General features: G+C 54.8%; 1 protein-coding gene across 8 annotated transcripts in view; it reads right to left on the bottom strand.

The window, feature by feature from the left end:
* Nucleotides 1-13245, bottom strand: part of PRKAG2 (protein kinase AMP-activated non-catalytic subunit gamma 2) — a 258595-nt gene that overhangs the window by 90772 nt on the left and 154578 nt on the right. For 6 of the 8 annotated variants that reach the window (XM_027051158.2, XM_027051161.2, XM_027051160.2 and 3 more), the window contains one exon: nt 5301-5518. In XM_027051158.2, coding sequence (XP_026906959.1) covers nt 5301-5518 — 218 coding nt within the window. Of the gene's footprint in view, nt 1-5300; nt 5519-6700; nt 6732-13245 lie in introns of those variants that run through there. The other 2 variants (XM_027051166.2, XM_053217845.1) reach the window with 2 other exon arrangements.

Genomic DNA, 13245 nt, shown 5'->3' with positions numbered 1-13245 from the left:
TTTTTGAGAGAGAGAGAGAGAGAGAGACAAAGCATGATCAGGGGTGGGGCCGAGAGAGGAGACACAGAATCTGAAGCAGGCTCCAGGCTCTGAGATGTCAGCACAGAGCCCGACGTGGAGCTCAAACCTACGAACTCTGAGATCATGTCCTGAGCCGAAGTCAGACGCTCAACCGACTGAGCCACCCAGGCGCCCCATGATGATTTTCAATCTTAATTTCTAGCTCCAGATGCACATATCCAACTGCCCTTTGGATACCTCCTCTTGAATGTTCCACGGACACCTTATTATACCACCACCCGAACACACAAACGTGTGCCTATACACACGCGTGCACCCCACACGTGCACACACACACACACACACACACACACACACACGCACACACACACAGCCTGCTCCTCCTCCTCCCCTGTTCCCTACCCCAGCAAGTGCAACTCCTATTCGTTCAGTTTCCTAAGGCAGAACTTCTGGAGTCATCCTTGATTCTACTCCCCCCCCCCCCCCCCCCAGCTAATCAATCACGGCCTTCTAAATTCTTTCCAATTCAACCTCTTAAATAGCTCTTTACTTATTAACACCGGTCCACTTCTTTCCACCATCAGCTACCACCGGGCCCAGATGATTGCGCCCCATGTCTCATCTGAGTCCCTGTGCGACTCAATTTCAATCTCATTTCCCCACCCACCCACCCAGAGCATCCAAAAAGGCAAAGCTGATTATTGCTCTCGTCTGCTGAAAAAAACGTCCGCTTCCTTCCTCTGGGATCGGTTCTTCCACTCACTCGGACTAGACTGGGTGTTTTCTCCCGTAATAACAGCACAGGTTCTATCAAACTCTCGTAACTATTCACCTGTCTGCACCCCCCAGATAGACGACTTTCCCGCCTGTGTGCAGCGAGCCATTAGCTATCTCTTGAAGCCCTCCAGTGTACAATGTGCTGTTAATCAAGCAGTGAGTAGAACAAACACGGCCCTGCCTCACGCGAGCGTCTCACACATTTGTCACCTGTTCCCCCTTCCTGCGCACAGTTTCTGGCACATAGCAGTTGCTTACTAAGTATGTGTCGAATAAATAAATAATAAAAATGAGTGCTATCTAGGGGGCGTCTGGGTGGCTCAGTCGATTCAGCATCCAACTCTTGATTTTGGCTCAGGTCACGATCTCACGGTTGTGAGATCGAGCCCCACGTCGGGCTCTGCGCTGACAGCGTGGAGGCTGTTTGGGATTCTCTCTGACCCTCTCTCTCCACTCCACCTCCCTCTCAAGATAAATAAATAAACATTAAAAAAAAATGAGTGCTATCTACTAAAGACTAACTAATTGCCTTTATCCCCATTCCAATTTTAGAGTAAGATTCATGGGAACACATTTTGTAAAATGGATCTTCAGGGTCAGTGTTTACAGAAAGTGCCTTTTTGTTCCAAAGGGCAGAGACAAATTATTTCTAAATATTTTTAGGCTGACAGAGTCATTAAGCGACTCACATTCCTCCAATGAAGATTATGCTGGTAGCCAATTATTGAAATCAGCCGAGCTCTTAAGGAACTTAGCACATAAAGACGATTGACACAGTTCAATGATAAAGAAGCACATTTTACATGAACTTGAAATGACCATCAGCCCTCCTGCTAAGGGTCTGCTCAAAGCAGAACAGACCCAGCAAGCAGCGGCTGTGGAGGCCGTGAGCAGGAGCTCCCAGACGCCTTGGGTGACAAAGGTTACAGATGCAATCAGGCCTGTCCCATGACAGGGAGCCAGTGGGGACTCTGTCTTCCAATTTTGAAATGTATCATTTCACAACATAAGTGGAGAGCCTCTGGCAATCACCCTGATTTTCTGAAGCTCAAACTATATAAATGCTGTAGTCTTGTCTGAATCACTTTTTAAAAAAGAATTAGATGCGGGCGCCTGGGTGGCCTAGCCGGATAAGTGTCTGACTTCAGCTCAGGTCATGATCTCGTGGTTCCTGAGTTCGAGCCCCACGTCGGGCTCTGTGCTGACAGCTCGGAGCCTGGAGCCTGTTTCGGATTCTGTGTCTCCCTCTCTCTCTGCCCCTCCCCTGCCACTCATGCTCTGTCTTTCTCTCTCTCTCTCAAAAATAAACATTAAAAAATTGTAGTGAAATATACATAATATAAAATTTATCATCTTAACCATTTTTAAGAGTCCAACTCAATGGTAGTGGTTTTTAAAAAAATTTTTTTTTAATGTTTATTTATTTTTGAGACAATGCGAGAGACAGAGTGCAAGCAGGGGAGGTACAGACAGAGGGAGACACAGAATCCGAAGCAGGCTCCAGGCTCTGAGCTGTCAGCCCAGAGCCCGACGCGGGGCTCGAACTCATGAACCGTGAGATCATGACCTGAGCTGAAGTCGGACGCTTAACCCACTGAGCCACCCGGGCGCCCCAATGGTAGTGGTTTTAAGCGCATTCACACTGTTGTGCAACCCGCACCCCCATCATCTCCAAAACTTTTCATCTTCCCATACTGGAACTCTGTCCCCATGAAACGCTAACTCCCCATTCTTCCCCGCCCAGCCCCTGGCAGTTACCGTTCTATTTTCTGTGTCTCTGAATCTGACTACTCTGGGGACCTCATGCACGTGGAATCACACGGGACTTGTCCTTTTGTGGCTGACTTACTTCACTCAGCATCGTGTCCTCAGGGCTCATCCGTGTTGTGGCAGGTGTCAGGATTGCCTTCCCTTTTAAGGCTAAGATCCCCTTGTACGGGATGACCACATCTTGTCTCTCAGGACGTTTGGATGATTGCTGAAACATCGCTGAAATGTCACACGCGCCATCAGCCACGTGCGGGGAATCGCGGGCCCTGACCGGGGCACGCATCACTGAGCGTGGAAGACAGCTGAAGACACTTCCTCTCTGGCCCCGGAACGAGCTGGGAAATCCCAGAAGGACCCCGGCCTGTGGGCCTCAACCATGGGCTTCTTGGTTTTCCAGTCAATGTCCCAGGAAAAAAACTGGCATTGGCCCAAGAGCGCCCTCTGGATTCTCTCCTACTTAAACTCGGAAAGGCCGGCACAAAACTTCTGCAATCATGATCGCCGCCAGTGACCTAAACTGAAAATAACGGTTTTCTCTTCAAATCTCTGCCTCTTCCTAAACGGGGCCGTGCTATCAGGCATCACTAGTCAACGGGGAGAAACCGGTATTTTGAGACTTTGGCCTCCCTGCTGGTCACTTCTGTCTTTAGTCCTCCTCCTGCTCCCGGCCCCCACGGGCTCCCTCTGTCCCAGATCTCCTGTGTTAAATGCCCAGGAGACCCTTTCTAGATCGTCTCTCGCTCCCGCCCAAGAACCTGGGGGACCTTCCTCTGAGCGCCATAGCTCTCCGGGGCCAAGCCCTGTAGCCTGCCTCATCTGGGATGTTCCTCTGCTTCCTCGGCTTCCCGTTTCCAGCCCACCTCCTAGTCTGCTGCTAGGTTCTGGACCCTCGGAGAGGGCCCGCGGCCCCGCTCCTTCTCTATGCTGCAGTCGCGCTCATTCCTGCCCAAGTCACGGCGAATTTTCTTCTCTGGAAGGCTCTCCCTTCACCTCCCCGCCTCTCATTTAAACCCTCCCAGTTACACAAGGCTCAGCTCACTGGTGCCACTGCACTGGGGCCTTCATGGCCCTTATCAGACAACAGTATTTCCCTTCTCCCCTCCTCTAGAGTGGACTATTTGCCTACTCTCCGTCCCCACTCGACCTCCTTTCTGCTTTTACTTAACGGCTTTATCTGAGCGTTCTTCTTCTTTTTTTTTTTTTTAAGTTTATTTTTTGAGAGAGAGAGAGAGAGAGAGAAAGTGCCAGTGGGGGAGAGGCAGAGAGAGAGGGAGAATCCCAAGCAGGCGCCACTCTCTCAGCGCAGAGCCCGACGCGGGGCTCGAACTCGCAAACCGTGAGGTCATGACCTGAGCTGAAGTCGGACGCTTAACGGCCTGAGCCACCCAGGCGGCCCTGGTGGAGTGTTCTTCTGTTCCCAGTAAGACTGGAAGCCCGAGAAGGCAGAAATAATACATTGCATTTTATCCCTCGGCACCCGGAACAATACTCTGCTAAGGGTACGCTCGTAAAGTCATCACCAAAAGAACGAGGAGAACAGTGATGGTATCTTCTCTGCATGACAGACCCATGTTGGCGCCCCAAAGATAACAACCCCAGTGGTTGGGCTGTGTCCCCGCAAACAGCTACGGAGAAGGCTTCCGCTCTGATGCCCGTGAGCGTGACCCCGTTTGGAAATAAGATCTTTGCAGGCGTGACGAAGTAAAGACGAGCCGGAGCACGGCTGGGCCCTAATCCAGGATGAAGGGCGGCCCTACAAGAAGGGGGAAACGTGGACACGTGTAGACACAGGGCCCACAGCCACGTGAAGACCGAGGCAGAGGCTGGTGTGATGCGGCCACAAGCCAAGAAAAGCTGGGGCTCTCGGAAGCCTGAAGAGTCGAGGGAGGGTCGTCCCCGCTAGAGACTTCGCAGGGAGCAGGGTCCTGCCCCAACCAGGACTTCAGACCGCCAGCCTCGGGCGCGGTGAGACAAGAGCTTCCTGTTCGTGTAAGCCACCCACCCCCCCGAGTTCATGCGCTTTGTTACAGCGGCCCCAGGGAACGAATCCAGCAACCGAATACGACAGTTCCACCCACATAGACCGACTCCGGACACGCTTCTCGCACCCTTGCTGGGCCCAGGGGTAACACTGAGCATCGACGTGCCTTCTACGAGCCAGGCAGGGTTGGAGGGCGTCTCCACGCTTGGGGCCACCGTGCTGCTGGCGAGGGCCCGCGTCCCGCCACTAGGCCGGCTTCTCCCGCCGGGGTCCACTAGCCCCCCTCCTCGGGAGGGTACAGGGGCCCCGGGCTCCCCCCCCAAAGCCTCACCTTTGCCAGCACGCTCCCCAAGCCAAATGCTGCCAACCTTGAAATCCTAACACTCGACAATAAAACTTCAATTCGAAAAGCCTGTTGCTTTGCCTATGGCTTCTCCCTTGGGTTTCCCAATCAGGATAAATTCAAATAAAGCTCTTAAGGGCTGATTTTTGTTCGTTGGTTGGTTTTTAAAGAAGCTGAGGCAAGAAACACTTTCCGGTCACGCCGCAGGCATGACCACTTTCCATTTAATTTCCGTTTGCCCGCTGTGCCCTCAGCAGTTTTTGTTGTTGTTGTCGTTGTTTTTCCTCAGCCTGCGATTTATGATAAAATATACCAGAAAGGTCGGGGGTGCACAGCCTTGACTTCGGCTACGTTCAGCCAGACTCTGCCCTCCCTCCCGACGCCTGGCGGCCCGGCCCACGGACTTACGGTTCTGGAGGAAGCATGGTGCGTGGGTGATGCTGATGGAGGCCCGGCTGTGCTCTGGAAGGAGGACGGGCAGTACCTCTGGCCTGTGTCCGGAGGGGAAGTGGAGGCATAGATGCGATTTTCCAGTCGCTCAGGCTCATGCTTGTAGGATTCGAGAGGAAACGTGTGCTGCTTGGCCGCTTGGGTGGGTGTCGACGGAGAGGAGGAGAGGCCTGAGGCTGAGGAGGAGACCACAAGAGCTGTTAGGAGTCTGGCTGAGACAGAAGAAGGCAAGAGAAGGGCTCTTCCACTTCTAAGAGCCCCAAATCTCAAATGGCAAGAATCTGAATTATTAAATTCTGAATGTTGGGGACAAGCTCGTATCAACGTATTTTTTTTTTTTTTTTTAATGATTAGTTTTGAGAGACAGAGAGACAGGGGTGAGCAGGGGAGGGGCAGAGAGAGAGGGAGACACAGACTCCGAAGCAGGCTCCGGGCCTCGAGCTGTCAGCACAGAGCCCTGACGCGGGGCTCGAACCCACGAGTCGAAGTCGGACGCTCAACCGACTGAACCACCCAGGTGACCCTTTATCAACGTACTCCTCCCCTGCAGAGCGTGTGGCCAGAGCACACAGAGTGGAACCAGGGTAGGGAAGTTCATAGAGTAGGCCACAGAGACAAAGGTCGACGTTGCGGAAGGTCACGTGACGACTAAGAACCACACGAAATGTGCGATGACCGTCAAAATGCTCAACCTAAATCTTGCCACCGTGAGTTTGCGGAGGCGAGAGTTGGCCACGAGGGTGAATGCTGAGGGGACGCGGGAGGAGGAGCAGGCCTGGGAAGGGGCCTCGCAAAGTGACAAAGTGAAAAGTCACACGGATAGGGACGAGCGGGAGGCAGATGCGGAGTGGGGGGGGGCGGCAAAGAATTGTGGGGAGACCGTCCACTTCAACAGGGTGTGTGCAATCCAGGGGCCTGCCTCGGGCTGGCGGCCATCACTCCCGTCTAGCTGACCGTGCCATAAATCATTGTTGGGGCTGTGTGTGTCCCCCAAATAGCTGTGTGGAAGTCTGAACCCCTGGCACTTGTGAATGTGACCTTATTTGGAAAGAGGGTCTTTGCAGATGCCATCAGGTTACAATGAGGTCACGCTGGAGTAGGCTGGGCTCTTAACCCGACGGGACCGGTGTCCTTATAAGAGGAGAAGCCAGGTGACGAGAGAGGCAGAGACCGAAGTGATGCATCCCTAGGCCAAGGAGCACCAAGCCCCCTCGGCGACCAGAAGCTAAAAGAGGCACCAGAGGACGCTACCCAGGGTCTCAGAGGGAGCACGGCCCTGCTGACACCTTGGCTTCAGCCCAAACGTTAAGCCACGCAAGACAAAGCAAGGATGTCAGGAGACGGAGCCCGAGGGTTACCTGCCGTGTCCCGCATTCCAGACCCCTCTGCTCACACAGAGACACGTGTGCTCCCTTCTCTGCTTCCGTCCTCGCTCCCCGGAGGGGCCTCCCACTCCTCAGGAGTCAGTTCAACCGGCCTCCTTTTCCTGACGCCACGGCCTGTGGCTTCTCGCTCCCCCGGACCCAGGAGCACGTCGCATCTGTGCAGCACGTGACCAGGGAACGAGAAGATATTTCACGCTAAAGCCAAGTGTGAAACCGTGTCAGTCTTCTGTCCCCAACAGAAGCCGCCCTTTGTCTGTGGGGCAGGGGCTCTGGGCCACACTGCTGGGTCCCCACAGCAGCCAGTGCCGGCCTGGTGAAGGGAAGGAAGATTCCTGGAAGACGCTTGCCCCAGCAGGCAAGGCGGGACAAGAGAGCACGAAGGGCCTAAGGCTCCAGCTCAGCTCGCGTCTTCTCTGCCTCCCCGAGCCCAGAGAGTGTGGGGGGCACGTAGGTCCCTGGTGGGCATTTCGGAAGGAATCCGTCGAAGGAGGAGCGTCGTCTTCTAGGGAGCTGCTCTTCCCGCGAAGCCATCCCGAGTGGGAAGGCCCGCTCCAGGCGGACCCCCGGGAGGCAGGTGACAGCAGGAGACAGAACACTCTAGCACCCATGGGTTTGCGGGTCTCAACTTAAGGCACAAAAAGGCCTCCAACGGGACAGCCCCTGACTCTTAAAAACAAAAGCTTTCCCCCAGAGGCCTTGAGAAGCCAGGTTTGCTGCGAGGCGGGGCTGGGGGTGGGGGAGGAAGGGGAGAGAGGATGAAGCACGGGGGACCTGGGGGGTCTCCAGCTGGTGGGGGGCAGGGGGAGACGGGAAGGGTCCGGCAGGCAGGGGGAGACAGGGGCCGCCTGGCCCAGGTCTTCTCTAGCGTCACGGCTCCAACGCTCCCCGGCGATGCCCGCAGAGCGGCGAGGGACGAGGATGCCAGCCAGGGGGCTCCAGGGAGTGCGCCTGGGTCATCAGAGGGCTCGGCTGGGGAGCAGTGGAGGGGGCTGCTTTGTGGAGCCCCGCCTCCCCGGGCTGGTGGCGCGTCCTTCCCTGGCTCTTCCAGCGAGAGTCCTCAGCTGGCCCGCTAGCCTGGCCCGTCACAGCGTGGCCCAGAACAGGCCAGTTCCCACGGCACCGTCGAGCAGAGAATTCTGTGTTCTGCGCTCCCAATGCTCCCCTGGCTGCTGGACACAGAGGCCCCCCCCCCTTCCCCGGTGCTTTCCGAGGCCAAGTGCTGGAGACCCAACAGAGGCGCGGAGAGGGACGGGGGGCCGTTGGGACTCCAGGCTGGGGCCACCGACCACGTTCTAACAGCCTGTGAGAGGCCCTCCCGCGAAGCCCCTGTAGAGGTCTTGGCTTTCCGCGTGAAGGAGGGACAGGCCCAGCGACGCCTAGCACCCCTCGGTGCCGAAGCACCCATGTCTGTCCGAACACAGGGCACAATCCAGACCAGCCCCTCCATCTTGCCTGTGACTTTCCTCCCAGATCCGGCTCATACTGGCTCAAACCACACCTACAGAGGAGTGTTCCGAGGCACGGACAAATCACGTACCTCTGTGGAGGCGCTTTGGCAACATCTAGCAAAGCTACACATGCACATGCTCCTTGGCCCAGCAGTCTGCTTCTGGGATTTCCTTCCACAGATGTAGGGACAGAACTGCTAAATGGGGAGCGTGTGGGGTCCTTCGTGACCGTGGTGCTTTTATTTTTTTATTATTTTTTTAAATGCTTATTTATTTTTGACAGAGAGAGACGGACAGGGCATGAGCAGGAGATGGGCAGAGAGAGAGGGAGACACCAAATCCGAAGAGGGCTCCAGGCTCCGAGCCGTCAGCACAGAGCCCGACGCGGGGCTCGAACTCACAGACCGTGAGATCACGACCTGAGCCGAAGTCGGACGCTCAACCGACTGAGCTACCCAGGCGCGCCCCATATAGTGGTGCTTTGGAAAGCAGGGACTGGAGGGCCGCCTGGGTGGCTCAGTCCCTTGAGCATCAGACTCTCGATTGCGGCTCAGGTCACGATCCCAGGGTCTTGGGATCAAGCCCCAGGTCAGGATCCACACAGTATAGACCCTGCTTAAGATTCTCTCTCTCTCCCTCTAAAAATAAATAAGTAAACAAACAAACAAAAATATGCAAAAATTAAAAATTAAAATACAATACAATAAAACAAAATAAAGTAAAAGCAGAGATTGGAGACGCAGGTGCTCATGGGCGGGAAGAGGCTAACGCGATGACCGCATATCCACAGGGATGGCCATGGCTCCCTGACGGGGCACGACGAGCTTCCTCATCCTTACCTCGGAGACGCGGCGGCAAGTGAAAAGGCAAACCCCAGAGCCATCCGTAGAGAATGAAACCATTTCTAGTCCCAGAAAAGGGGATGGGAATGTATATACGTATCTGTCCGCGTGTGTGGAGTGCCTGGGGAAGGCTGTGAAAGCCCTGGAGGCAGCAACGGCTGGCAGAAAACACTGTCACAGTGCACCCTTTGTCATTTTACAACTTTCGTATCGCGTGGATGTACCCTCTATTCAGAAAATTACTTTCTCCAGCCCCGATTCTGCTTTTGAGCCAAGAGGCTGGCTAACACCGAATGTAAGCGTCTCCTGCCCCCTGCCCTGATCCCAGCCGCCCCCACCAGCCCTGAGGGGAGGTCTGTGTCCCCACCTACATGAAAGCACTCCGAGGGTGGGACTGGGCGCGCTCTCTCACTCTCTCTCTCTGCAAGAAGCTCTCCCATTTACAACATTCTTCAGGGATCAAGCCCAGTCACCATGAAGGAAGGGACAGTCATAGCTGGTAGAACTCCTTGCGAGCTCTTTGGATCTAGAATGTTCCTTCCTACGTGTGAATAATTAGAGAGAACAAGACTGAGCAGCTTGCCAACTAAGAGGGCTCTTGAGAGCACAAATGGCGGCTCCCGCTTCTCCTGTGGCTCGGCCTCTGTGGGCCGTCCCCACGTGAGTCCTGGAAGGGTCCTAAGCCCATGCTGACCGAGGGCAGGAAGGATGGCGGAGAAGACACGCAGCCCTAGACACAACCTTGCTGCACTGTCTGCAGTGAGGAGACGATGGGTGGGCTTCCCATCTGGTGGCGGGAGCGACTGGTTTCTGGGGGAAGGGCGTGATTCTCTGTGCCCCCCAAGACAGCCCCTGTCACCGAAATCTTTCCAAGTTCAAAGGATCCTTCCACCTTGCCACCTGGCCTCCTCTCAGAGTGGGTGGTCTTGCTGCCGAAGACAGAAGGATGCTCTGGACTCTGTGGGGAGGGGGGCGCGGGGAGAGAATGACCCTTCCGGAAAGTGGGGCTTCACAGGCCGGCAGTCAGGAGAGCTTAGAAAGCCCTGGGTGTGGCAGAGAAGTGAGAGGCGGGTGGGAGGGAAGGGGGTCCCGGAGGAGAGTGGGCTTGGGGCTCTGCGGGATTCCTCCCACGGGGTGGCCTGGGGTAGGCAAGGGCGGGCCTCGTCCAAACATATTTCTCTTCTGCCCCAGCCGGCAAGAGCGGAGACATGCGAGGCGGGTAGAGAGGAGACTTCTAGTCGCTTCTCTGCTATTTCACCCGGGGAAGGGAGGGGGCATCCTACGAAGGAAGGCGGGGTGGTTCTGCATAGACGAATCCAGCCGCACGCGACAGAATCAGGACGGTCCTCACCGAAAGAATCCTAGCCAGGGGGAATCGGCAGTGAGGGAGTCCTAAACTTGTCCCTCTTTTGTCGACCGGTGTCACAATTTATCAACAAAGAGGAGAGTGGGGCCGTGCTGCCACAATCCCCCAGTATCCTGGAAATAGACCAACGTCTCTCCCAATCACAGGGCGAACTGCCAGAGCGCGATCGTTCAGGAAGGCCACGGTCTACCCAGCCGGCTGCCGGGGGCCAGGCCCGTGCAGGCGCGGAGGAGGGGGCAGGTTCCCGTGAAGCAGACGACTCCCACCTTTGAGACCCGCTAGGGGAAACTGGGGCGACACCACACCGAAGCCCAAACCAGGCACACCCCGTGGTGAGCCCTGGAGTGAAAAGCGTGTAACGCTAACCCAGGAGGGGCTCGGAGAAAGGGCGGGAAAGCCCGGCGGAGACACCAGGAGGGAGCCGGGCCCGCGCCTCGGAAAATAAAACACATCTGCCCCCAATCAGGCGACTTTCCGAAGGGCCCAGACAAGACCGGGCTGTGGCCACGGTACCCAGGGCACAGATAGGTTTCCCCCGTTGTGCTCTTCTGAGAAGGCTTTCCTTCTTTCTTCTGCTTCTTAAGGACTTTGTTTAGAGCTGCCGTCAGCCTCCGAGAGCGAACAATGCCTTTGATTTTCCTGGGGCGGCAGCCAGGATAAGTGAATAGGCACACTGAGCCAACAGAAATGGCTCCTGGCAGCCACGCAAGACATCAGGCAAGTGGCTCCAGACACCAGGGAGCCATGAGCTGGTGACTTCACAGGGCCAGGCCGTACTGGCATGAGCTACGTCTAGAGAGGCGGGGGAGGAGACAGAACAGCGGTGCCCCTGGGAGCAAGACGGCAGGGGTCTGCGGAAGGACAGCAATGCGGGGAGGAAGGAGGAGGCCCTTGTGCAAATCAAGGCCCTTGAGCAAACCAAGCCCTTGTGTCGGGAAACATAAACCAGGTAGACCAGATGGCTGCGTGCTGGGCGCGGGCACATGTGCCCCCTTCCCCCTGCCCTTGGACAGCACACGGTCTGAATAACAAGAGAGAGGAGAAAATTCATCTTGTTCCTGATCTTAAACGTCCTCGCTGACCGCTGTCCCAGGAGAAGAGCAAATATTCAATATGCATCGGATGGGAGACTCGCTTATATGCAGTTTTTAAAAAAATTATTATTTTTTAACGTCTGTTCATTTTTGAGAGAGAGAGCGCGCGCGTGGGGAAAGGGCGGGGAGAGAGGGAGACACAGAATCCGAAACAGGCTCCGAGCTCCACGCTGTCAGTGCAGAGCCCGACGCGGGGCTCAAACTCATGAACCGCAAGATCGTGACCTGAGCCGAGGTCGCCTGCTTAACCGACTGAGCCACCCAGGCGTCCCGTGAATCTGGGTTTTCTGAAGTTCCCCAGGTGGTTCAGTGGCCAGACAAGTTCTGAACCATTAATTGAATATAGACTCCTCATTCTGTAGGTAAGAAACTTCTAGAAGAAGTTCTTCCCATTCTTTGTGGCCATGTAGAACCAGGGCCTCAGCTCTCTCTCCCAGCCTCTCTCTCTCATAGCTCTCTTCTTCAAGAGGGGGAGTTCTCTTCTGAGTCCCAAGCCCCCTGCCTGGTCTCTGAGGGAAATCATTCTTCCCACCGTCGACGGCAGTCTCATGCAGATGACCCTGAATTATGCCTCATCTCTGGTCACCAGGTGTTCCTTCAGCCACTGGACAGTGCTCCCAGGGCCCTTCCCCTTTTCAGCTCTTGCTCCAAATGTTCCAGAATCACTCATTTCCTAAAAGACCCTTTCCTGAGATCCTCCCCACCTCACCCACCCCAGCCGGGTCCCCCCCTCTCTCTTAGGGGTAAAGTTTCCAGACTCTCGTCTCAGGACTGGCCTAGGATCTCCTTACAAACCAACGGCTTTGGCCCTGGCCATCCTTGACTTTACTCTCAATTCACATGTCGACTGGAAGTCGGGTTTTAGGCTGCAAGTTTTGCTTATAGACTCCAAGAATCTGTTTTGCAATCTTTTATCATTGAAACTATTCAAAATATGTTGGAGGCTGTCTAGAGTCATTTGGGAATCAAAGCGTTATGGTAATCCAGTGGGTGAAAAATTCTTTCTCTAAAGAAAACACAAAATTCTTTTAGGACATTTTCTGAGGTAATCTTATTCTCCTAGAAGGAATCCGGGAAAAACTAGTTTTACACGGCTGTGCACACCCAATAGGGGTCTGGACCTAGGTATTAGGTAATGGAGTGGGCTCAAGCATGTTGATAGTTGCATAGGTAAACCGGAAAAGGACACAGAATGCAAACAGGGACTGACTCTAGATCAGTCCCTACAGTGTGGTCCCTACAGCCTCTGGTGTTGCCCTGGCCTTTAGAAGAGCTGTGCCCTCAGGGGCGCCTGGGTGGCTCAGTCGGTCGAGCGTCCGACTTCGGCTCAGGTCATGATCTCGCGGTTCGTGAGTTCAAGTCCCACGTCGGGCTCTGTGCTGACAGCTCAGAGCCTGGAGCCTGCTTCGGATTCTTTGTCCCTTCTGTCTCTGTCCCTCCCCCACTCACACTCTGTCTCTCTCTCTCAAAAATAAACATTAAAAAAATTAAAAAAAAAAAGAAAAGAAAAAGAGCTGTGCCCTCTTCACACTCATCTGCAGGTCCGAGGTCTGCTTCGTGAACCCAAAATATAACCCTTGCTACTTTAGCAGAGCATAGGTGCCTTTTGATGTTGAAGCTAAAAGTCAATCCTTGGGGAAAGTAAGAGAGAAAAAAAAATTCCTCAGTCGCTTTGCAAGAGGGAGAGATTCTAGAACAATCCACCTCCCATCTAAAACAGATTCTGAAAAGCAGGTCGCTAAGGATTTGCCAACGAAGGGGCAATAGC

The sequence above is a fragment of the Acinonyx jubatus genome, chromosome A2, assembly GCF_027475565.1.
Source record: "Acinonyx jubatus isolate Ajub_Pintada_27869175 chromosome A2, VMU_Ajub_asm_v1.0, whole genome shotgun sequence".
Taxonomy (NCBI): domain Eukaryota; kingdom Metazoa; phylum Chordata; class Mammalia; order Carnivora; family Felidae; genus Acinonyx; species Acinonyx jubatus.
The sequence above is the reverse complement of the archived record's forward strand: the minus strand, read 5'-3'. Positions and strand labels throughout refer to the sequence as shown.